Genomic DNA, 27,432 nt, shown 5'->3' with positions numbered 1-27,432 from the left:
AAATTGCAATTAAAGATGGTGTGCTAATGGTGCAAAGACACTTATAAATGACCAAAATGACTAGTTAATTTTATTAAACAATACTTTTTCCTCTGACCTCCTTATCTGAATTTACACTATTGCCTATTGATAATGTTGGTGCTACCATCTCTTCTAGAAGATCCCACATTCAATCCACAGATTCCAATTTGTCCACTTATAATTGTAGCATTAGTAACACACTATTACTTGTTCATACTACTACTCTGCATCATTATAAAAGCTCTAAAATGGACCAAAGTAACCCATGTAGGAAACAAGGCCTGAAATCATGGTCTGCAGTCATGTGTCAATTGCAAATAAAAATATGAAAGGAATGAAAACAACTGGTTTTGATGCACAAGTGCATGTGATATTGGTTTTCAATATCATAAATTTAGCTTTTAGCATTAATGTATCCTGCTTCTACAAGTGAGTAATCTGGCTGCCAAATAAAATCTAGATGTATGACACCATTCAAATCACCAAGCCAATGTCAGAGAAAAATGCTTGCCAAGCAGACGTTGTGGGAGCAAACTCCAAGTACGAAGCAGTCGACCGTTTGTTGTTTAATGAATTCTCAGTCATTGTGATTCACCGCCAATTTTTCATTGGGAAAGTAACAGTGGGACACAAAGAAAACCAATAAAGTATTCATAAGAGCCATCAATTCAATTCCATTTTAATATTTCAGGAATGTTTTTGACAAACTAATAGCCTGAGAAATCCTAAGCATACTTGCATAATGAACATAACAGTTTGAAAATGTTGGCAAAAACACACTCGGGTCTTAAATAAACAGCTCACTGCACAGGACTTGCTTATATGTAATGTTTATTCAATGAGGTTAGCAGGCTTTCAGCTTGAAAAATGCAACCCTGTCTGAATAACATTTTTTTCCCCCCCCTTTGTGGTTGGGAACCAAAGAACCGAAACAAAGTTGGGAGGTGGGTGAGGGAGTGCTTAGAAGGACAGGGCCAGTGGTTGTGATAAACTGATGAGATTCAGAGCTGGACTGGGCATCCAAGAGAGGATTGTGTTTTGCAAATTTATTGCCCTGGCCAAAAACTACAATATTTATGTTCAATTATTTTCTAAAGATGGATGCTGAAACAGTCTTTCATTTATATGTACAGCTCAGCCAATTATCACTCAATTTCAGAAACAATACCTTCTCCTCCACCAAACATGAAATACGTTTACACACATTTCACATTGGTTTGGTTTATTTGGCCTTGGTTTAAACCAGTGACCTTCAGTCGACATTTTTCCCCACCATTTTACAATGATGATTATAATACAGAAACTACTACAGTTTCTGTAAAATGCTTGGCAGTCTTGCATTAAGCAGAAGTGTTAATAACCTATGAATTAGCATACAAAATTTGCAAATCTATCAAAAGCCAACAAAAGTCACAATCAATTGCATCTTATATTCAAGATACTTACAGTTCTTCAAGGTATGGAAGCTTTTGGAAGGAGTCAGGTTGCAACTCAGTTATGTTATTCATGCTTGCATCCCTGTAAAACAAAATGTTTACACTGTCAATATAAATAAGCACAATTCCCAATTATCAGAAGACTGATTATGTATTTAATTTTTCAGCAAATCAAGTGAATTTTCCACAGCAAATTTTAAACTAACTGCTTTTAAGTACCAATTCCTTTCTGGAGCAATGTAAACTAGTGCTGCTAGCAGATACCTTACAACATAATCTGACACTATCAACAGTTATACAAATTATGAAGCTTCATCCGGTAATCAGATGGATGACTAAGTTGTGATCATACAGTGGGGCCCTATCTATTACCCTTTTATTGACTAGTGGAGCTAAATGTGGCATTTCAACTGCCATCCTAGATAAGCTTCAACAACTCATTTTATTACTAGAAATAGAATTGTCTGATTGCCTCAGCTTGTCAATGGGCAAATTCCATTGAATCTGGTTTAATGAAAGAGGACCAGATGCTTCATGCCTCTACAAAGACCATATTCTCAAAGCAAAAGAAAAATTATATTGTGTCACATAGAAAAAGTGACCTGGTTTCTAGCAGCCTGACTAAGCATAATCTATTCAGGTTGGGCTCACATGTTCTCATATTCACCAAGATTCAAAGGCAGGACTGTTCCAGTTCTTATTTTATACACTGGTAATTGACTTAGTATGCAGGATCCATTCCCAGGAATGATAACATTAACGGAATCAGCACTAAAAAAGGGGCTATTATAGTATTATATTCCCACATAGTCCTCCAGGTTCATTGGAAGGATACGCAAATCAATGTCTGTTGTCTCGCAGGCCAACATCCCCAATATTTAGACTATTGTTACTCTCAGTCAGCTATGTTGGGCTGTCTGCATCATTTGCATGCCCGAGATCAGATTCCCAAAACAGAAATATTCCAAGCAGTGTTTGGGAGGAGATTACCAGTTGGACAGATTGAAAGATTCAAGGATGTGCTCAAAAGGTTCCTTGAAGTGTAACAACCCCAAATTCCTGGGAACCTCTGACCTGTAACTATTCAAAGTGGAGAAGGACATTATGGAGAAACTTGAGGCTATGCATCAGGAACACGAGAAGCCCTGCATTAGCAGCAGAAAGAACACACCACCTTACAAACTATCTATCTGCCTGCCCAATAAGCCATCCAAGGGCAAGTTTGCAATTGCCACACCAGCCTCATTAGCCACCTCAGAACCCCACAAAACCAGAGTGGAAGAAAGTCATCCTCCAACCCAAGGGACTGCCCTAGAAGAATAACATGTGAAAAGATGTGTAAGTGATAGCAATGCTGTGCCAGGAACCCAGTGCAAACTCTTTACTGTTCACTGCAGTGCCAGGAACCTGACTTGTACTCCTGCACCGGGAACCTAGTGCAAATTTAGCAATGAATCATATGACTGCTCAGTGTGGAGAGGCTGCTGGGTGGGCTATGACAAGTAGTGGTGTTCTGCTATGCACTCTAGCTAGTGAATGTGGGCCACTGCTGGGGACTGGTGGCACCTGTGTCTAACAGACCACCTGGATCTTATCTCTCATCATCTACTCTGAGACAAATGGAAGCTGCAGTCTCCCCCTTTCTTTGGCTGCTTAGCCCATTGTGCTTTTTAAACCAGAAATCTCTGGCTTGTACATATATAATGGACACTTACAAACTACATACATACTCCATTAAACAGTGTACATCTTAAGGTGCCATTCTACATATTATGATTTAGAAAATGAATCACAGAATTATGAAGCTGTTGGAAATATTAAAATTGTCATGAAAATAATTCAAGAACAAGGCTTATAATTTAGGGCAATGCAAAAAAATGGGAAATATAAGAACTAATTTTATTAAAGAATGGTAATTATGTACAATATATTTCTGGTTACAACCTTGGAACAAGTTTAATTTTGGATTGAAAAGTAACAAATTAGATTATGCCCCATCAGAAATTTACCATGGAATATCATGGAGCAGAAAGCTCAATACACTTGATAAACCAGATGTCTCCTGCCCTCCCTGCTACTACACACTACTGCACCAGGGTGCTGAGAACCTGGCAGGAGTAGTTACTCAGATTCTTAACAATGATTCACTCTAATTAATAATAATTGCTTCCAAACTTCCAGCTACATGAAATTCAAAGCAGACAACCAGTAAATGAGAAATAACAAGGAATAAAATGGAGCAACTTGGGCAGAGTGAAGCAAATTATATGCTGCTCAGGAGCCCCAATAATTTATCATTCAGGTTTTGTAAATTTCCGATTTGGAGTTCATTTCATTGCAACATTTTCAAATGGGCCACAATCTTACATATATAGCATCTCTTTTTCTGGTTATTTAATGGAAGACCAGGGTCCTAGTGTGCAAGGTTATAAAGGTTCACCTTGATTTAAATGATCAAATCAAAACTATATCCATTCCATATCTGATTAGGGTTAAAAGCAATGCATTTTCTGCAAAAGAGAAAGACATCGTATTTGCAGTGCTGTAAAATTTCAGATAGGTTAAGTTCTTTACCAAGTGCATTTACACTTAGTACAACAACATCATGTTGTGTTTAATAAGAATTATAGTCAAATAATAGTACTTCATGATGTATTGGAATGTTTGCCAGTTACAAACATTGAAATTGTTATGGTTAAAAGATATTGCAGAGAATAGCCCATAAACATCAAAATTATGTAGGGGTTTAGCTCAGTTCAAAAATTTTGAATGATTCATTGGGTTAAAATTCTTGAAAACCTTGAACAACCAAGTACTATAAACTATATACAAAACAAAAACAGAGCATTTGGTCCACAAAAGGGAACAGCAGCTGCAGTATTTTTTTTAAAATATTTCCACAAGCCATTCATTTAGATGCCACATAAAAGATTATTGTGAGGCAGGAGTTCACAGCATTGAGGGTATAGCCAGTCCTCCACTTGGGATGCATTCCTGGAAAACGTTGCTTAGAAAAACTTTGTAAACCAAAAAGGTTGGGGGAAGATGCACCAAGGACATTTTGGTACAGTGTTTTCTTATGTGGAGACAGTGTTGTGCTTTTCATAACAATGAGAAAAAAAACTTGTAAATTGTAGATATGTAGCTTAAAGACTCAATGGTGCTATAGCAGAAGTTCATAAATCAAGAAATTCCTGTATGAACATGGCCATCTCATAGAGAACAGATTTGGGATAAATGGATTACTTTCAGATTAGCAAATAGTGGTACATCACAAGAGCTGGGCCTCAACTATTTCTGAATGAATGACATAGATAAAGGAACCAAGAACAATGTAACTAAGTTTGCTGATGGTAAAGGTGGATGTGAAAGCAAGTTATTAAGTGGAAAAGAATTATAGATAGGCCAAGTGCTCAAGTTTGCCAGATGAAGTACAACATGGAGAAATGTGACATTATCCACCTCACTAGGAAGGAAAGGAAAACATAATATCATTGAAATGGAGAGATACTACAGAACTATATGATATGGAGGGATCTATGTGCCCTTATACATCAATCACAAAGTTAACATGCAGATACAGCAAGTAATTAGAATTGTAAATGGAATGTTGGCCTTTATTGCAAAGGGCTTATAAAAGCAGGGAAGTCTTTCTACAATTGTACATGTTGTTGGTAAGACCACACCTGTAGTGCCACATATTGTCTTAGTCTCCAAATTCAAGGCGAGAAATACTTGCACTCAAAACAGTTTAAAGAAGAATCACTAGGCAGAACCCTGGGATGAAGAAGTCGCCTTATGAGAAAAGGTTGAAGTGACGTTATTGAAACATACAAAATTCTGGAGGGCTTGACAAAGTAGATGGTGAGAGGATGTTTCCTCTCGTATTAGAATCTAGAACAAAGGGGGTATTGTCTCAGAATAAAGGGCTATACATTAATTATGAGGAAGAGGAATTTCTTCCCAGAGGGTAATGAACCTTCAGAATTCTCTATCCCAGAGTTGTGGAGGCAGAATCACCAAAATTATTCTAGACAGAGACAAAGATTTTGGGAAGCCAAGGGTTATAGGAATTAGGGAGGAAAGTAAATCTGATGCGGAGATCATCCATCATCTTACTAAATGTAAGAGTAGGCTCAAGTAGCCAAAGGGCCTACCCTTGTCTTTTTCTTATGTAAAATGTAAAACCTTTTATAACTAATGGAACAAGTCAAAAGCGATTCATTAATGGCCTTTAAATACTGTAGGGTAACAAATTCTGACCTCAAGGACTATCAAGAAGAATTGTGTGTTTTTATTCAACACAAAGATAACAAACTTTATAAAAGTAGAGCTAATACTATTTGAGTTAAGAGATTTAAGGAAAATCTGCTCACAAGCTCGAAAGACAAGTGCTTTCATGCAAAGTAGGTTGAAAAGAAAATTTCTAGGTAGGGCCCGTTTTCCTCCACTCTTTCCAAAGCAATGCAAGTAACTTCTTTTTTGTATATACTCTTTAGTTCCAAGAAAAATAATAAGTTTATTTTGGTCAAATTTGTGTTATGATTTTAAGTCACTCTTGCAAGATGGGAGTACTCAAATCTGACAATGGTACAAGTTACTCTGGCTCTCAAGGATAGGAGTGGAAGGTGAATTCCTTGGCCAAGTATGGGAACATGGTCATAGATTTTTCTTAATGTTTGAACACCTTTGCATTTCCAGTTCTTCCATATAGGCTCTCAAAGGCAAATTCATTTTATAATGAATTCATTAAGAGCCTGAGGTGGTTAAAAATCAAGTAATACACAGATATGCACTTAGTACACCCCATTACAAGTTTATTTGACTAAATTCCCAATGTACTCGGTGTCTAACTATTTTACCATTTATAGACGAGTTTATAAAGAGTGAAATAACCAACCTTTTATACAACATTGTCAAACCTCAAATTATTATGGTGTACAAATACGAGCACACACATTCAATACAAGGCACAAATATTTCAAATCCTGCATACTCAATGGTAGCAGCAACCATCTTCAAAGATTGAAGAATTTAGGGGCATCCTTTTCACTCCTCACTCTGCATAACAGTAATGTAAATGTACATGAAGGCACCCCCTCTTCTGTGTCCCTCAAGTGCCATTTTTGTTGAATGCAATAACTGAAATGACACCATGAAACCTAACACAAAACAGCACTAGGTAATTAATGCTGGAATAATAAAATAAATTGTCGATAAATTTAGCACAAATGTTACAGCACAGAAAAATATGCAAACCTTAAATGAGTACTGACTTGTCAAAAATTTCCTCTCTAAAATAAGCTAATTTCCATCAGATATACATGCCCAAGTGTGCATAAAAGATAAAATGATACATTTGAAAAAGGGATTTATGGTACACTAATAACATGCAATAATCTTGCTGCGATTGGTTGTGCCTAGCAAAGTGCAAACTGGCACAGCATTTGTCCATGAATAATGATTGCACTTCAAAACTGCTGTTCATAAGCTAACATGCATGTTGAGACATTAAAAGGGACAGATGTATGAATGAGGGGCAGGAATAAGCACTCAGTCAGTAATGCAATCCTCCTATGCTGTCCTCAATCATTTGGAGAACAATATTTACCCCCATAATATCAGGTTTACCTTGAATTCAAGTTTTTAAATCTACTATGTTCACCCACACAGTGTAAATTTTATCTTGGTATTACTGGTGCACCATTTTGATAGCCCATTCACTTCTGCATGTTTAAACTTGCATTCTTTCTTCAAGAAAATTTTTGTCATTTCAAGCCAGGTTAGTTGTCTGCAAGTATTTTCTGTGGTCTTCCTTAATAAATCAGGGCCTCTGTACCTCCCTCTGCAACTGGATCCTTGACTTCCTTATCGGGAGACCACAGTCAGTGCGGATCAGTAATAACATCTCCTTCTTGCTGACCATCAACATAAATGCACCTCAAGGACGTGTGCTTAGCCCACTGCTCTACTCTCTCTACACTCATGACTGTGTGGCTAAACACAGCTCAATCACCATCTATAAATTCGCTGATGACACCACTGTTGTTGGTAGAATCTCAGATGGTGATGAGGCAGCTTACAGGAGTGCAATTGATCAGCTGGTTGAGTTGTGTCACAACAACCTCACACTCAACATCAGCAACACAAAGGAATTGACCATGGACTTCAGGAAGGAGAAAAATCGGGAGACCACACACCAGTCTTCATTGAGGGGTCAGCAGTGGAAAGAGTGAGAAGCTTCAAGTTCCTAGGCATCAACATCTCAGAGGATCTGGGCCCAACACATTGATGTAATAATGAAGGTATGCCAGTGGCTCTACTTCGTTAGAAGTTCGAGGAGATTTGGTATGTCACCAAAGACTCTTGCAAATTTCTATAGATGTCCGGTGGAGAACATTCTGACTGGTTGTGTCATAGCCTGGTACAGAGGCTCCAATGCACAGGATCACAAGAGGCTGCAGAGGGTTACAGACTCAGCCAGCTTTATCACGGGCACAACCCTCCCCCCACCACTGAGGGCATCAAGAGGCAGTGCCTCAAGAAGAAAGCATCCATCATTAAGGACCCTCACCATCCAGGACATACCCTCGTTATTACTACCATCAGGGAGGAGCCTGAAGACCCACACAAAGATTTAGGAACAGCTTCTTCCCTTCTGCCATCAGATTTCTGAACAGTCCATAGACACTATCTCATTATTCTTTTTTTTGCACTATTTACTTTTGTAATTTATAGATTTTTATCTCTGCACTGTACTGCTGCAGCAAAACAACAAATTTCATGTCATATGTCAGTGATAATAAATCTAATTCAGGGTATTGCATGTTCTGGTACCACCCAACTTCTCCCAGCCTTCCTGATCTCTAGCCCCTCACTTCAGCAAGTCTATGTTGTACTTGGTGGTGGATTTAGCCACTTATGGTCAGGAAGGCCATGCACAGCTCAGCTGGGATTTGGCCTCTTCCTAGAAGAATGCACCCAAGAGCAGAGTCACCAACCTTGTACATTGAAGATTGTGCAATTGGCACATTTGGGCAGACTTGCCCCATCATTCAGACTGGATATACAACACACCCAATACACACTTCACCCATCTGAATAATCACTCAATCCATCCATTGCTACAACTTGTATTATTTGCAAGTTGCACTGCAGCAATTTCCAATCAGATCTCAAATCTATTGCTTCCCCAACTTGAAGAGCAAGAGCAGTAGGAGCATAGGTATATCACCATCTACAAGTTCTTCTCAAAGGTCATATATCATCCATACTTCACAATTATTAGATCAAAATTCTGGAACATTGTAACTGAGTGCTGTGGTATTTCCTTCACAAGAACTGTAATAATTAAGGTAGGCAAGGACCACCTGTGACTGAGCTGGATGCACTCTCCCCTCCCAAATCCACAAGTTCTGAGTTCAATTCCCACATCAGAGACTCAAGCACAAAAATTTTGGCTGTTGACCACTGAGGGAGCATTACATAGCCCGAGGTGCCCAATGTGATGTGAAATCAAGGACCAGTCTGCTTTCAGGTGGTCACAAAAATAAACAATGCTGGTTCGAAACCCAGCAGGAGAGTTCCATGGACAAATATTTATCCCTTAATCAACCTTGCCAATAATAGACTATATGGTCACTATCGCACTACTACTTGTGGAAGCTGCTGTTCAAAACTTTACTGTTGCATTTCAAATATTTCAAGTAAACTTCTTCGGCTATAATATGCTTTTGGATTTTCTGAAAGCAATGTCAAAAGGTATGACTTAATTGTAAATTTTTTTTTAAAAAGTGGATTCTGAACACTGACCTTGACAGATACACCCACATCGCACAATAGAAGAAAACAAAAAGGAAAGGCAGAATAATTCAGGAGTCAGTAAAGAGAACGGGCAGTGGCCAAAAACACCAACAAAATCCAGAGCAAAAATAAAATGATGGAAATACTCAGCATAATGATCAAATATTGAATAGAAAAAATAACTCAACTAAGTGGGTGGGGCACAAGATATGGATGAATGGCACAAGGAAAAAGAAAAAAGCTATTATACAAACATACAAATTGGCAGCAGGCCACCTGCTCGCCATTTAGGAAGATCATGGCAAATCAGTTCACCAGTGGTAACCTTGCACTCCCAACTTATTTTTCTTATTTCTTCAACATAAGCAGTAACCATTCAGACCATTGGCTCTATGCTGGACATCAGAGCATTCCCATCAGTCCCATTTCCCCCACATTTCAATATAACCCATTTTCTCTCACATGCCCATCAACTCTCACCAGTTTTCCTGCCATCTGCCTACATTAAAAGGGGGAATTTGCAGCTGTCAATTAACCTTCCAGCTTGTTTTTGGGATATGGGAAGGAACCAGAGAAAACCCATGGGGTTACTTCACACAGATAGCACCCAAGGTCAGGATCAAATTCAGGTTGCTAAAAGTGTGTAACATCAGCTCTAACTGCTGCTCCACCATGTTGTATTTATCAAATATTTTTCTACTTTAGTCTTAAAAATACTTTGACTACTTCTACTGCTTTTTGATAAAGAGTTCCAAAGAATCACAACTCCAAGGGGAAAAAATTTGCCTTGTTTCTTAAATAGAAAAACCCTCAATTTTAAATAATTACCTTCAGTTTTAGATTCTCCCACAAGAGGGGATGTTTTTCTGCATCCACCCTGTGAACACTCAAGATGTTGTAGTTTTCAATCAAACCCCTCTCCTAAAGTCCGGGGGATACAAGCCTAGCCTGCCCAAATCTCCTCATAAGACAACTCAATCATTTCAGAGTTTAGTCTAGTAAACCTCCTTTGAACTGCTTCAAATAAGGAGATCATGGTACACATACTCCACAGATGTGGTGTCATCAATGCCCTATAAACCAAAGCATAACCACCGACTCTTGCATTCAGTTCCCCTATCAATAATTGAAATTTCCTGTATACATCACTAAGACACCCAGATCCCTCTGCACCTCAAAGCTCTGCAATCTCTCATGAATTTCTTTCTATGTTTCTGCCAGCAAGCCAACCTTCTATCCACACTCATGTTGTCACCTACAAGAGTTTTTCTTTTCCACAATAATCTTTGATGGGGCACCTTGCCCTTTCTGGAATCTCTGGTACATCCACTGATTCCCCTTTGTCCACAGCACAGATCACTTCTTAAAAAGTCCACCAAAATTGATCAAATGTCATTTCCCTTCTACAAAATGTTGACTTTGCCTGCATATTTGTACATTTTTAATTTTTCTGCCATAATGTCTTTTGCAAAATCTTCAAACATTTACTTAATGATACATGTTAAGTTAACTGGACTATAGTGTCCTGCTTTCTGTCTCTTGGAAGGCACAATGACACAGCTAACAGCCCTCAGTTCCAGCGATCCTAGTTTAATCCCTATCTCTGGTGCCATGCTGAATTTGCATATTCTCCACATGACCACGTGCACTTCTCCTGGATGCTCTGATTTCCTCCCAAAGATTGTGGGTTGGTAGTTAACTAGCCACTCTATGCTACATGTGGAGTATGGCCAACTGGCAAAATCTAGAGGAAATTGATAGGAATATAGAGATAATAAGTTACAGGGAAAATTAGTGGAGAAATGTGATTGCTGGGAGCTGGCAGAGACTCATTGGGCTGCATGGCCTCCTTTGTCAAAGAAATATGGAAATTCCCTATTCAAATAAAGGAACTACATTTGTGATATTCCATTTAATGGAAAATTTCCTTGAAGATGGCAAACTACCAGAATGATAAAGATTATAGTAGGACAATTATGTTTAAAAAATATGAATACCTATTACAGAATTCTCTAGCCAAGCATCAAACACTCCCTCTGTTATCACAGAGCAATTTTCCTGAATTAAGAAACCTTGTACAATATGAAGTGGTCAAAACAGTGTTATGTGGCCTCAGGTAGAGTGAACAAGACAATAAATCTTCAGATTTTCCTAGCTGCGGAAATGTTTAGCTGTTGCATACAAGTTGTGCATAACAAGGAAAAATAAATTAAGTCATGTAGACAGAACTCGAGCTGCAACAGGCCAAAAGCAGCATGAAAAGGTCAGAGAAATGTTGAATTACATTCAGCACAATTTTGTTTTGATATCCAACCTTAACACTTATATAAAAAGGGAACAAGAAGATCTTACTTTGTGCCAGTGTGATGCTGGTGCATGCCTGGGCTAACAATTTAAGTTAGGGACACAAAATCAGAACACAAGTAAAACTGATGAAAGGTTATTGACCTGAAACATTAGCTCTCTCTCTCCAAAGATGCTGCCTGACCTGCAGACCACTTACAGCATTTGCTGTATTGTAACATTGCTAGCAAGTACAATTAAAATCTAGCATTGTAATGAAGCACGCAGAAAACCATTCAATAAGCAGGCTACAAATTCAGGCATTCGCAATAGAAATAAAACCATATTCAAGACTCATCCAGAACAGGCAACTTTTGAAATATTTACTATCCCTTCCTGATGAAATCCAGAGATAAAATGACTGCCTGCATGACACTAATGTGCAAAAACTAATATTTCATCAAATTCAAACATCAAAATTTAAAATCACAGAATCAACATGAAATTCCAATATTTAGATGAACAATGAAGGAAATGCCAAGGACCAATCCTAGCTATTTAGTCCGCTTCCATTTGGATGAAAAATATCAGTGCAAGGTAGACATATTCCAAAACAACATCTTACCATCACTATGAGGCACTGCTTTTGTAGAAAACTTGAGGTCAGAGCTGCACAGGGGCTCAATAGGTACTGCTGCTTGCTTCTCAGTTCTAGTGACCCAGGTTCAAACCTGATCTCTGATGTTGTGTGGTGTTTGCATATCCGCTATATGATTGAGACTCTTTCCCCACCCCCCCTTCTCAGAGCTGTGCTGGTTGTTAGGTTAAGTGGATAATGCCCACCCACTTACATCAAGAGTATCAGGGTGGAGTTGATTGGCCCATCAAGTGTATTGCCTAATTATGGTAACCTTTCATTGAAGACCGTTAACAGAAACCAATGTATGGAAACTCCTAATATCCCTCTATTGGATTTAAGGACATTTTTTCTTTCCCAGTTCTGACAAAGGAATTTAAAGACTTTAATCTCGCCAGTGTAGAATAGAGATTAAGAATTACCAAACTAGATGAAGGCACAATTAAGTCATTTGCTATTCAAAAACATTGACATAAAATGCTTAATCTTAGAGCATCTAAACTTGACGAGAACATAGACCAAGCTTCGAAAAGGAAGTTTAAAGTTTAATGTGCACGGACATTATGCTTTAAAAATAGTATTGCTTGATTCCCACTGAAGTTTAATACAGATTAGAAATGAATTCTAAAATTTGCAAAGTATAATTACAGTAATTTGTATGCATTCCAATAAAAGTCAATTAAAAACTGCTCAGAATAATTGAGGTACCCGTTTTGGCAAGCATTGACTAGCATTTCACCATTTTAAAATGTCATTGAAATTAGTCTAAAAGTATTAAGTTTTATATCCTCATCAATGGAATCACACGTTACTAAGCCTTGCTTACAATGTACAGTAGTTTTAATGGAAAGAAAGGAAGCCAAGGAATGCTACAACAGCAAGCCTACAGTTATAATCTATAGCAGATGGTAATTCTTTAAGGTAGTTAATATGAATTACAAAGTCCATCTTGAAGGTATTTAGTTTTAGTGTATTATCATGGAGAGAAGAGAGTCTGCAGATGCTGGAATCTGGAGCAGCACACACACAAAATGCTGGAGGAACTCAGCAGGTCAGGCAGCATTTATGGAGGGAAATTAAACAGTCGACGTTTCAGGTTGAGACCCTTCATCAGGACATTAGCCAGTCCTGATGAAGGGTCTCAACCCAAAACATCAGTTTATTTCCTTCCATAGATGCTGCCTCACCTGCTGAGTTCCTCCAGCATTTTGTGTGTTGCTGTTAGTGTATTATCAGTTGTATTTACTTCATTTAGGTCCCTTCATCTGCAGTGTACAATAAATACATGACACTAATTCAGTTCATCACAGCTATTAGTGCCTGAGCATTAAAATTCAGGAGATGAAGACTTCTGCTTTGTAAAATACTTCAGTGACACACAAAATAAATGTGTACATACAAACATGTTGTTTCAATAAGAAGAATATCCAAAGATTGGTTTAGTATCTGCCTATGCTTAGAAGGTGTACACTCCAGTCTAAGGAATACTACAACACTACTGTTTCTTTTCACCCTAGAAGAGAAACCTCTCCCCTTATAGGCCACACGCAAATCATACATTCACCTCCTCCAGCTTGAGGCTGGAAGAGTCTAGAGCTCAGACATCTTAATCACTGACAATGACACGCCATAACAAATAAAATACAGAAACATGTTTATATCAATGAACATAAAAATCATCAACACCCAATCCACAACCACCACCTCACTGACAATACCTCAGTGAGCTAATGCATTATGGCCAGACAATATAATGTCCTAGGGCTAAGTTAAGATAGCCATCTTAACCAACTGGGTTGAAGGTCTAGGACAGCTACTGCAACATATATACATGTTTAGGCAAACTAAATAAGAGCTGCCATGCAGAGCTGAAGTTTGTAGCCTTGGCAACAGCTGAATAAGGTTTTCAGCTCCTTTAACAACTTGAAAATGACTATCACACTGTGATCCTGCATACATAAACACATTAACAGATAAGACTGATCTTTTACCCATCAGGCACCACACACAAAAGCTGACAATATCACAATACCAATTAAGGCATAACTGATATCAAAAAACCTGGAAGGGGATGACAATGTGAAAAAGTGATTCTATTGCTTCTCAGTTAATTAATAGTCTAAGAAAAATAATACAAAGTGTTTTGTCTAAAAAGTTAAAGCTATGTTTAAAAGAAATTCCCTTTTCTGGTTCATGAGACAAATGAACAGCAAGAATAAGCCAAGTGACTAGGGAGAATAACTACTTAATCAAAACAGAAAATACACTGTCATGTCAATGACCTTGCATTAGAAGTGGAAAAAGTTCAAGTTGTAATCATATTTAACAAAAATACAGTAAAGTTCCGATAATCCACTATCTGGTCATTCGGAAATCCTGATGGTTCAGTGTCTGGCTCACTAGAGTCCTGTCTTCAACATGCCTTTTAAACTCAACAGGTTTTGTTTGCCCATGCTCTCTCTAAACTCGGTTCACCAAAATAAAATTTATTATACTACTGTCCAACAGCCAATAAAAAGTGAACTAAAAGTGGGTTGGTCAGAAATAATATCCAATGGTTCCAGACAGGCAGATTTCCTGGACCTGAAGGGTGCTGCATAATGGGAGCTTTTGCTGTATACAAGCAGGGAAATTGGCATGGCTAGATGGAAGCTGTGGTGGTGGTTGGGGAGGGGTGGCATGGAGGCAGTGGCAAAAGAAGAGGAGTAACAAAAAGGATCATGATGGGATGGAGGCCAGGAAAGATGGATTAGAAGGGATGGAACTAGACAAGAGGTTGGTATTAGGATACAGATGGATCAAGAGGAGATGAAAATGAAAACAGCAAGATTATTACCAACAGCTGCTGTGTGGGGAAAAGTAGTGGAGACAATGATTATGATCCAAAAATCACCAAACTCAAGAGTATAAAAGGCTGAAATCAAACAACATTCCATAGCTCTCATTATTCATAAGAAATAGAAGCAGGAGTAGGCCATCTGGTCCGTCGAGCCTGCTCCACCATTCAATAAGATCATGGCTGATCTGGCCGTAGACTCAGATCCACCTACCTACCTTTTCCCCATAACCCTTAATTCCCCTACTATGCAAAAATCTAACTATGTGTTTTAAATATATTTAAGGAGGCAGCCTCCCTGGGTAGAGAATTCCAGGGATTCACTACTCACTAGAAAATACAGTTTCTCCTCATCTCAGTCCTAAATCTATTCCCCCGAACCTTGAGGCTATGTCCCCTAGTTCTAGTCTCACCTACCAGTACCTGGCTCTATCCTACCTATCCCTTTAATAATTTTGTGTTTCTATATTTAGCCTTGTTGAGCTTCATTGTGAAAGTATAGGCAGGAAAGGATGAAGTCGAAGTAAACATCAATGGTGGGGAAGTTACTGGAAAAAATCCTGAAGCATTAATCTACCCTTGGAAAAGATGGAATTAATCAAAGATGGTAAGGCTTTGTTAGGGTGACATCCCATCTGAGTAATTCGATTGAATTTTTAAATAGGTAACAAAGTATGGATGAGGTAGTCTACATGGACTTCAGCACACCTGTGACAAGTTCCAACATGTACGTTTGTCATATACATTAATGGTTTGAATATGAATGTAGGTGTGATCCGCAAGTTTGCAGATGACATGAGAATTGGTGTTGATGGTGAAAAGGATAGTCTTAGGAAATGGGAAGATATTAATCAGTTGGTACAATGAGCAGAGCAATAGTATATGAAATTTAATCTTGATATGTGCCAGGTGATGCACTTTGGGAGTACAAATAAGGGTAGGACATACTCAAGTGGTAGGGACCCAGGGACTGAGGAACAGTGGGACCTTGGCATACAAATTCAAAGATTCTTGAAGGTGCCAACACAGGTAAAGGCACATGGGATACTAGTCTTCTTTCACTGGGGCATAGAATACAAGAGCAGAGAGGTTATAATACTGCTTTCTAAAACATTAGTTAGGCCACAACTGGAATACAACATGCATTTCTGGTCACTACACTACAGAAAGGATGAGATTGCTCTGAAAAGGCTGAAAAGATTCACCAGGAAGTTGTTCGAATGGAGCATTTCAATTAGGAACAAAAACTGGAGAAGTGGGTTTGTTTTCCTTGGAGTGGAGGCAGCTGAGGGGGGTATACAAAATTATGATGGGGAAATAGATAGTAGAAACATTGAGACTCCAAAAGGAGGAAGGGAGAAAGTAAAACAGCCGATGTTACATTTCCTACATTTACAGAGAAAGGTTTGGGGATGTTCATAGTGGTGAGCAAATAAACCAAGATGACAAAAAGCAGGTAGATTGGGTGACCACATTACAAAGTACCAGTGAGGCCACACTAACTGAAAACACCCAAACTTGCAAGCTAAGCAGGCTCACTGAATACCTGACCACCTGGGAATACCAAGAGCTTTGACCTCATTGGTATAGTATGGTGATTATCACATTCATTTAATACACGAGAGGTCCCTGGTTTGAAGTTTGGCAAAAACATTGTGAAGTAAAGAGAAAACAAAACTGCGGATGCCAGAAATGTGAAATAAAAATATAAAATGGAAAAACTCAGGACAGCCAGCAGCTGTGCCAAAAGAAAAGAGTCAATGTTTCAGGTCAAAGTTCCTTCATCAGAATTGAAAGGAAAAAAAATTTAGGGGTGCTAGGGCATCTGTCACCCCATTAATTATTAAGGCTAATCTGGCTGCTCCAGCTGGCTAGGCGGGTGTCCCCTTCCCTCATGGCTCCACGTGCATCCCTCCCAAAACTCAGTGCTCGATCACAATGGGTGACCTCTAGATGAGGCTGATTCGACCATTCCAAGGTGTACCACAGCTACTCCCCTGGTAGGCGTCCAAGGAAGACACTGCACCTGGCACTTTTTTTTTTGTCACCTGTTACTTTCCTCATCCATCCAACTCCCACTCTGAGATCGATCACTAACCATCAATATCATCCCAATGAAACCCAACATAAAGCTCAAGGAATAGTACCTCATCCTTTGTTTAAGCATGTTGCAGCCCTTGGAACTCAATACTGAATTCAACAATTTCTGATAACCAGCCCTTCACAACCAGAGTATCTTTAAAGGGGATGTATGTGACTCCACAACTTAGAACGTCTTATCCTTCTTCCAAAATGTCAGTTACATTATGTGCTAGCATCTGCACAATGACAAAAGAGAACGTGTTAAGGTTTCAGGTCAGAAATCCTTCATTGAGTGAGAGAGAGATCTTTAAATTGCAGCAAAAGTGCCAGGAAAAATGGACAGGACAAAGGGAATATCTGTGATAGGGTGAAGCCAGGTCAAATGCCACAGGCTCGGGAAGAATGAAGACATTTCAGAAGCACCTCTATTAAAAGTCTCATCACTGGAGAAAATACAGAGAGAGAGGAAACAGGAGTATTACAGCCTTCTGTACTTGATGTTAAATTCACCAACTTAGTTAACTCCATTTCTGTCTGTATTAGAACTGGCCATTTCTGATGCAAGTCATCCATCTGTCATACTGGTGACAGAAGAGACTGCAGATGCTGGAATCTGGAGCAACAAAATCTGCTGGAAGAACTCAGCAAGTCAAGCAGCATCTGTTTGGGAGGGGTGGGGGAAAAAGGGAGGGTTAGGAATTGTTGATGTTTCAGGTTGTCTGGTTGAAATCCAGCATCAGGACAGTCATACCAGCTCAGCTTTTCTCTTCAATAATATAGCCTGATCTAATTGGGCACATCCTACAGCAACACATAGCACAAACAAAAACGTGATCACCTTTTAACTGCTTCCATTAACCCACTTGGCTAGCATCACTGTAGCACAGACATCCCCTTTGATTTATCAATCTTTCCAACCACCATCTCTGCAACTTATAATATTTTTTTTTAAAAATCACTTTCCCAGTTTTAACCTGAAACATTAACTCTTTCCACAGCTGCTGCCTGACCTGCAGGTCATTTCCCACAGTGTCTGCTTTTATTTTGGTTTTCTGGCATCTGCGGATTTTTGTTTTAATTTTCATTTACTAAAAGATAGTAGACACATGGGTCAATTGAGGATTCCTATGGCCACCTCCAATGAAAGCATACCATTAGTTCACCTTATCAACTAAATCTATCCTCCTGGCAGAACAGGAGGCATCCGAATATTGCAATGAATGAGTCTTGGATACTGTGTCGCAGATCTGATTCTCTGTCTATGACTGATTGAGTGAAAACCCAAGTCTCTGGGGTGGTTCTCCCACTTTTGACAAAAGCCCTAGACATTAGTAAAGAGGCCTCTTCAGGCTCAGATGGGCTGTGTGTACCTTTAGTATCATATTCAAATGTGATAATGTAATGCCAGGTACTCTGCATCTTGTTTTAGTCTTATGCTTGATCCAATTAAGTGGACTATTCACTCATTTCAGGGGGCACTTAACAGTCATCCAGATTGCTATGGATCTGAAGTCACACAAAAACTCACCTTGCCAAACAAGGAATGTAGATTTCCTTGTTGAAAGGATGCTAATCAAATAGCTGAGTTTTTAAAAACAGCAAACTGGTAGCTTCATGGCCATCAGTACCTATGTTATCATCTGGAACTAGCTGGCAAATGCCAGCAAGTTCAGGATTTTATTTCAAGCACACTTGAACTCAGAATGAATTATTGCTAGTAAATCTGTCATTGTATTCCATCACTGAACTCTGTCTGAACTAGAACACATTCTGAAGTGTCTGAGTGGTCAGCTGTATGGAAGGTAATAATAAATTATTCTTTTTAAATTTTTATATAAAAGTTCTTATAGTGACTATGCCATAGGGTTGTTTGCGTAATTCCTCCATTAATCAAGCCTGATTATCATATCCATGTGACATTATCACTCCATGTGACTTAAATTTTATGCAACGACCATCTATTCGCTGCATTTTTCTGAAGTTATCCTACTTTAATTATTTTCCATTGTTTAAACAAACTGTTTCATAAGCAGCACAAAAGACTGCAGATGCTGGAATCTGGAGCAAAAAACAAACCGCTGGAAGGACTCAGCACGTCAGGCAACATCCATGGCGGGAAAGGAATGGTTGATGCTTTGGGTTGAGACCCTGCATCTGTTTTATTACTTTGTTGCATTGAGTCATACACACCATTTCCAGTGTTATGCTACTAAAAATGATGATTTGTACATAGTGAGATTTGCTTTAAATGTTGTGATTTTTGTTAATTTGATATTTAATTATTTTTAAATTTTAATAGCACAAAAGCTCCTGAAAAATAACTTGACAAATTTTGATAGATGAATACCTTCTTCTGTTTTTTATTACTCATTGTACAAATCCACTATACCCTCTAGCCCAATCCTCACTGCACATCAGAACCCTGGGAAATGCTCAAGTGAAACTGTGCACTTCTTTTGTCTGAAGAAAAATTTTCACTGTAACCTTTCCCTTAGCTAATTTTTTTTAAAATCTATACTGCTACCCTTTTTATCCCATGGGTTTAATTTGGATTTAAAAAAAATAAATATGGTATTATATTCAGTCAAAGGTGATGAGTGCTTAACAAATCTGTTCTTTTATTAGCCCTCCAGGCACCTTGTATGGGTACAACTCCATCAGCACCAGATGAAGGATTCTGTAACTAAAAACCCTACCACTGAATCATCCTCATCGATAGCAGCCTTTTCTCTGATCTTTCTGAAAGTGTCTAAAATTTCAAATGAATATCTCAAATGAGTCCTTGCCTGTACTAAAGCGAGGTCCTAGTACTCACCACTTACTAGAATATTCCTCAAGGGCATTTGTATTTAATCAGCTCTGCACATTTAATATTTTACAATCACAGAACAAATACCCAAAAGTCATTTAAGTCTATGCAATGTTGCAAATCAGATTTCAAACTACGATGGCCTGCCAGTAATTTTATGGATCTGAATTCATAGGAAACTGTCAGATTTTAAGAATGCTTATTGGAAGAAATGACCACAATAATTCCTACTGCCAAAGACAGAGCTGAAACTGTCAGGAAGCTACTAAGAGACAGGATGTCAGCTGTCACCACTAAAAAGGCCACATTGTACAGAGATTGAATCCATTAGCTCTTTGACCAACTTTCTCACAATACTCATATACCAAACTTCACTCTTTTCTATTCTGGCCCATCCTCCTTAATGACGCACTAGGCCACATTTATTTTATAACGAATTAGAATCTAAAGAGTAATTTGAAACATTATTTTGAAAGCTATTTTTTTTAAATTACAATTCTCTTTAACTATTGAAAAGAAACAAAGCCAAATTTCAGTTTTCCCAAACCCCAAGCTGCAACTTAATAACACCCTCCCCATCAACTTCTACCCCTCCTCCCAAACCAGCTAAAATTCACCAGAACAAGACTGAAATCCAAAAAAAGTTTTTAAATCATACAACTTGCTAACTTTGCAACTCTAAGCTTTCTGCTTTCAGAGGCACTGGTGTCAAATTGTTACAAAGGTGGAAATTGCCCTCATGTATCTTAAGTATCAATTATTTTGCAAACTTGGCCAATGCTGCAAAGACAGCATTTAATTATAAAAGAGCAATCACAATAGTTTGATTCTTTCTTCACAAAATTCCATTTTCAGCAATAAGATCTTCTCTCCTTAACCTAAGGACTAAGGAGGTCAAGTATAACACCCTTATTGAAATTTGCTAATTTAGTACACCCACTTTTGACTAAACTTCAAGGAAATATTTCTAAACTTCAAGCAAAAATATCTTCCAGAACAAATAAACCAAGTCAATGTTTTTGCAAAATTTCATATGAACGATCGAGCGTGAAATTAATAGCTCAAGGATCCAAAACAGCTCCTTAATGATAAACAGACATAGTAATAGCAATATAACAGCTCTTTGTTTACCCTCAAACTGGAATCATTTTCTCATCAGTTGTATAATAATCAAGACATTAACAGTCACTTCAGTTTTCACTGGTTTCTATACATCAAATAGCCTTCCAGTGGTCCCTTTAACATCCAACTGCACAAAGCTTTACAAGGAAAACATCTTAATGATTCACTCAAATTCTCAACTAAACCTAAAATGGTTGAAAATTTCTATTTACCTTCAGTTTAATCTCCCATGCTTGCAGCTGCCCATAGAAAGAAATGCAATAATTGGCTTCTTTCACCTCTGTTAGTCCAGAACAAAAGTGTCATTCAGTTTAAATTTACAAAAAGCACCAATGGATGGTCAACTAGCAGAACCAACAGGGTGGAATAACAATAACTCTGTAGCATTTTCTTCCTTCTTTTGTTTAGCTTTTCAAAGCTGTTAATTAAGACTTACACAATGCACCCCCCGTGGATTTTTTTTTACTTTGGGGCATTACACGCTTGTACATTTTTTGTCCATAAAAAGGAGAATGAAAGTTTGAATCCTAAGACAGACACATGAAATTAGGTTAAACTTATTTTGTTTAAAAAAAAGCCTTCTGTTAGGAACAGAATTGCTTATTTCACTTTATATTTGGTTGAGGTCTCTATTTCATGATCTTGAAAAAAACTTTGGATTCTTCCTTCATGTAAGTGGGTGGAATTAGAAGGTAGCAGGAGAGGCCCAGGACGGGAAAAGAGATCAGGGAATAAAAGACAAACCTGTAATTTAAACTCTAACTTTTGTCTTGATAGATCCTAGACCGTTTTGGCAAGATCCTGACTGTTCCGTTTTTCTTTCCCTTCATGATGAGAGACTGAGTGACAGACTAATGTGATTGCTTCTATTCATGGTTCACTGGGGGTGGTTTTGGGGGAGGGTGCTAAACAGGAACAAATGCCTAACAATGCGTTCATTCTGAAGAGTAATTTTCAATCCGTCAAAGAGTAATCTGGCCCCATTCTATTGTAAATGTGTTTATTCTGTGGTAAGCAGCACTAGAGCCGTTTCCATGCAGCAGCATGATAGAAAGATGGAGAATGCAGGCCACAAAACTCCCAGGCTCCTTCAAAAGGAGCCAACATAACAATCAACCTCAACATAACCTTTTTTTGTCTAGGAATTACTTCAACTCCAGATCTAATCGTGCATGGCTTTCTGAGAGGCTTCTGTACATTTCCCTCCATTGAGTCCACTATCGTTTCGGAGTCCTTTTAGCAAATTCAGCTATAGACACAACTGACACCCCCTGCACATTTTATACCATTAACTTGTAATGCTCTTTTCAGAAGCAACAAATCCTATTACAGTAACATCTTTAAGAGACTTTCAAATACTCACATATAAAGTTTAGCAAGAGGCTTAGTGAGACTGGTATTTAATTCAAGAGGTCTGGTCCACAATATCAATTTCCATATGTTTTTTATCTTAACCATTTTGGTGCTTGCTAAGAGATTTCCAAAAATAAGCTGACATGAAGGTAGCTTGCTGCTGGCTAATATAGTACCTTTTACTACTGTTGCAAGAAGAGTTAACAAACCATACTGGACAAAAGATGTTTGATTATTTTATCAGCAAAAATCGTGCCGAAAATTTCATCCACATCTTACAAGTAAGTTAAGACACTTTATTTCAATAAGTACTATGCAGTCAGTAGAATATTTGAGCCACTTTAGGTAGAAAAGATTCAATAAGGAAGAAAAAAGTTTACAATCATACTCTGCCATTGCTAATGGAGTTTGTAATATGATATACTGCAATTAGTTAGAGCAGTAGAACCACAGGACTACTTCAAGGACTATAATTACACAGGGAGGGGGTAGCAAAGAATTAATGCTAAACCAATAGTTAAATTATTAGAAAGGGAGGGTTTTTACTGCATCAAAAATTTTCATCAAAATACGGTCAATAAACTCTGGCATTAACACTTTATACAGTATTGGCATTAGAAAGTGTTTGTGAGAAAACAATTCAAATGTGAAAATGAAGACAACAGCTAGTTTCCCATGATTCAAAGTAATTATGTTATGTACTTCAGCCTTGAACTGGGCAATGTGGAGCAATAAATCAGGAAGGCACCATTCAGGCTGTTCGCATTACCTAATGGTAGGACAAGGCACAACCTCATTCCTACACGATTTTTTTCCACTCTTAGTTTCTATATAACGGCTATAAACTAATTATCACCCACTATAGAGAGAAAAAAATAACCCCACCCACATTGCTAACGATAACAAAACAAAGAAAAAGGTATTTTAAAAAGAGGACTTTGCCCTAACTTATGTAACAACTTTCAATAAATTAATGTACATTTTCCTGCTATTGACAGCAACATTACTAGTGCCCACATACAATAATTACAAATTGGTTTTTATTTGGTATGTGGAAGGGTAGAAATCCATTACATCACCTCCTTTACATACCCATGACAATTTCCATATACGTCTTTATTTAAAGAGGTTTTATATTACCAATTTTACAGAGATTAATTCTACACATTTATTTTCATAGGGCAACATTTTGGCATTAATTGTAAATAAGGATAAGTTGCCTAAAAAATCAATGAACTCTTAATGCGTAAATATTAAACATGTGCAATAGTTCAGGGAGGTTAACCTATTATGGAATGAATAGATGTGTAATAAAAGAGGCTGAAAGCAGAGATAACTAACATTGTCTACCATTCTTGCTAGTCGAAAAACAAAGTAGGAATATTCTGCCAAATCAGATACAAGGCAAGTTACCATATGTAACAACAAACTGTTACTTTACTACCTTTTTAGAGCAAAGATGTTGCATTTGGACACAAGCCAATGTAATTTGTATTTTACTTCCACAAGGAGCCATTGTTTATTTGGGACTGGATTTGGATTGGCAAATTCAACTCACCCCTTGCCTCCTAAAGTCAATAGATAAAGAAAGGTAAATCATTAACCATAAAAACTGTGCAGATGCTGGAACCAATTAGGAAAATGTAATTAATTTTCAAAGCAAAAGGTTTAAATGCCAAGACCACATGTTACTCAAATCTATATTAGTCGACATACATGGGCCCACCAAATTCACCTAATCAGTTCTGAACTAGCAGGTGGAGAATCTCACAAAAGCAGATCATCTCAACTTGGGGAAGGGGAGGAAGGAAAATAAAACTAATCTTTTTTTAAAAAAATCAACTCTCTATTACATGAACTTTTCTTGTTCTTTACATGCAGTGTTCACTACAGAAAATAAACTGAAAAAAAAGAGCTAATGTGAACAGAAAGAGACTGGCAAGTGATCATATAGATCACTTAAAAATCATATTATTAAGTACCATGAATGCCACATGCCAGAATTAACATCCACACTAACATTTATAATACAATAGATCACATGTACATTATATTGACCTAACCTTCAGGCAGTTCTAAAAATCAGCTGCTTTAAAAGAGGAATTTCTCTAATGCAGTTTTAACATACGATTCAGAACTCCATTGTAAATATTGGGTGCAAGTAAAAAATTGTCAACAATAGCAAAACAAATTCTGTAACTAATTAAACCAAATCCTTTCACAAAATCTAATGGCTAATAAAAAGACAATTTTATATTTTTAATAAAACAGGCAACTTTTTAAAGAACATAATGAACAGCTTAGAATAAAATTATTAGCTGAGGACGACTGCCAGACTTTTTCACACAAACAGGTACAAGTTATCTAAAAAGGAAGCTTAATTCACTGTGTGGTTTAATTGCTTACTGACTAACACTCCCTGAAAAACAAATTAAACATCCAGGCGTTTCCTGGGTGAAAGGCCATAGAACTCAATTACTGGAAGGAAATATCTCACTAGCCAAAGAGAATAATCAACCCTGCATGTCATTAACCACATCGAGATTTAAAGTCAACTTAATGAGGTGGAAAAGGGGGCAAACAAGGAAAAGGCAGACAGACAGAGTAACAACTTCGAGGCTTTCAGACTATTTATTCTTGATGGGATGACTTATTTGGATAGAGAAGTAGAGGAATTTGTTGAACATAGAAACAGAATCAATTTCACATCCTGCAATCAAATGGTTTATTAAAGAATTTAGGAACTCTTGGCGTCCACATGACTTCTGTAGAGCAGTCTACATCATAGGCTGGAAAACTGCCCTTGAAACTACTAGACTTGCTCCAAGCTGCCACAAAGAACAATTTTGTCAAATATTAACCACTCTGTTAGTGTTTACAATTCCAAATAAAGGTGTTAAAAACACTTTTTCCCCCCAAGCATTTATGAACAAATGCACAATGACTCAAAAATGTGCATATATCAAGACTGCTTCAACATAAAACCATACCGAAGGCCCAAAATTAAACTCATTTCAACTGAATATTTTTAAATGATTAGTTTTATATCATAACTACATGTAATTTCAAACACCAATTTCTCAGCCGCATGGGTTCTTCAAAATATCACTGAAAGATAGGTCAATGCTGACCCCATGTTCTGAAACTGATGGTTATATGCAGCACAAATCACCAAGCTGTACCAACCTAAAAAGGGAAAGTGAAATATTCCATATGTTTTCTTTGTTACCAGCAAGGTTCCTGCCATAAAGCCCACATCAGCTTCCCTGTGGAGGGACCAGGTCAAGGGCCCGTGCAGCTATTCATATGCAACGAAGTGGAAGCTAACAACTCATTTCAAACTGGATACTGTGAAGCTTGCCAGTAAACATCTTGCTGCAGTTGCTTTTGTAATTTCTTTAAAATAATTGAGGTGAAAACCTAAGGTACAAAATTTTTTCTGCCAAAATGAAATACTTGGCTAAAAAAAGATACTGCATTGAAGAGATTTTAAATTCTGTATTCTTCATCATTGTTTCAATTCTTCTATTATATCTGCTGGCTGAGACAGGCAGAGGCAATCTGCTTGCAGGGTTCCAATAAACAGCAAGCAAATAAATCTACCAATGACTAATTGGACTTCTGTCAATTTCTCTTTCCTCCTCAAGAAAAGGCAACTCAGTTACTTTCCTCCCATTGTCACACCCCAACACCCAATTCAAATGTTCCAAGTAAGACTATAATTGATCAGATAAGCTAAATGACAAATTATCATTCCTTCTTAAGCATTTGACAGATCAACTTTATATTACTTTTTAAAAGTCTTACTGTATTGGATTCTTTGAGTGAATTATAAATACAATGCAACTTCCAGCTTATCTACCATGAGAACCAGTCAGTAATGATTCTAAATCATTACAGATCATTAAACTTTATTTGAAACCTTTAAGTTACAACATTGTATTGATGGACAATATTTCTGAAAATCTGTAAAAGTACCAAACCAAAGAAAGATACATCACATAATCCAGTTCTAGAATTGTAGAATGCAAGTTTAGATGAATTAACGTAGACCAAGCCCAAATTACACTGTAGCAAGACTGAACAATATTTCAGATATCCAACAATTCCAGTAATAAATATGCAATTGTGCAAATAATTATAATGAATTGCCAATTTCACTCCTTAATTAAAATACAATTTTGAGAGATCATACAGAATCAGAGGTTAGGATTTGGTCATTCCAAATATCATCTGAGCAAGCTTTTTTCAAAAGATTAAGTAACGCCACTCCCTTCCCTTCTTTCCATAGCTCTCCAATTATCTTCTCCATTCAATAGTTATGGAATTATGCTTCCCCACCCTCAGAAAGCCAGTGCATTCCGGATGTGTCAGATCAGTTTTGTACATCATGTATATTCACTTAAAAAATATGCCAGCCTGAAAAATCATACAGGTAATCTTTCTCATACAGTAGCTTAAGCCGTAAATATCAATGAGCTGTTGTATTACTCGGGTCACTTTATTCGCAGCAGTCTTCACAATTTCAGTGAGGGAAAAAAAGTGACTAAATTCTAAACTGCTGTTAAATCAAATTATACACCACCACAACAAAACACTACCACTTATTCAAAAAGAATATAAGCTATAATGTACAGCTTCCAATCTTTTAAAAAAATACAAACCCCCCCCCCCCCAACATATGCTCCAGTGTGACAGTTGGTAACAATTTGTTTGAAAAAAAAACTGAAATCAATGCCAAAATTCATTGTTCAGGTCATCATCAAGAGTGAGATGCATAGAATAGATGGTAATATAAATCCAAGACCTATAGCCACTTTCAAAAGGATTTGGTTAAAAAGCTGCAGTCCATAGAAGGGAGAAAGAATCAGAGGATGGTTGACAATATCCTTATTCCTCAAAAAGGTACATTGAGTTTTCAAGCTTACAATGCTCTTAACAAAATGCAAGTAATTCCTACATGCAATGTAATCACAATTTTTCTTAAAAGGTCATTATAAACATAGTTCACCATTGTGCCACACCATGGTCATTGTTTGAAATGCTACAT

At 37.6% G+C, this 27,432-nt stretch overlaps 1 protein-coding gene across 1 annotated transcript in view; it reads right to left on the bottom strand.

Moving 5' to 3' along the window:
- lgr4 (leucine-rich repeat containing G protein-coupled receptor 4) overlaps positions 1–27,432 on the bottom strand; it is a 104,229-nt gene that overhangs the window by 71,690 nt on the left and 5,107 nt on the right. The window contains 1 exon segment of the mRNA XM_052029675.1: positions 1,468–1,539. Coding sequence (XP_051885635.1) covers positions 1,468–1,539 — 72 coding nt within the window.

Source organism: Pristis pectinata, chromosome 14 (genome assembly GCF_009764475.1).
Source record: "Pristis pectinata isolate sPriPec2 chromosome 14, sPriPec2.1.pri, whole genome shotgun sequence".
In the NCBI taxonomy this organism is placed as follows: domain Eukaryota; kingdom Metazoa; phylum Chordata; class Chondrichthyes; order Rhinopristiformes; family Pristidae; genus Pristis; species Pristis pectinata.
Note: the sequence above shows the minus strand (reverse complement) of the source record. Positions and strands in the feature narration are given on the sequence as shown.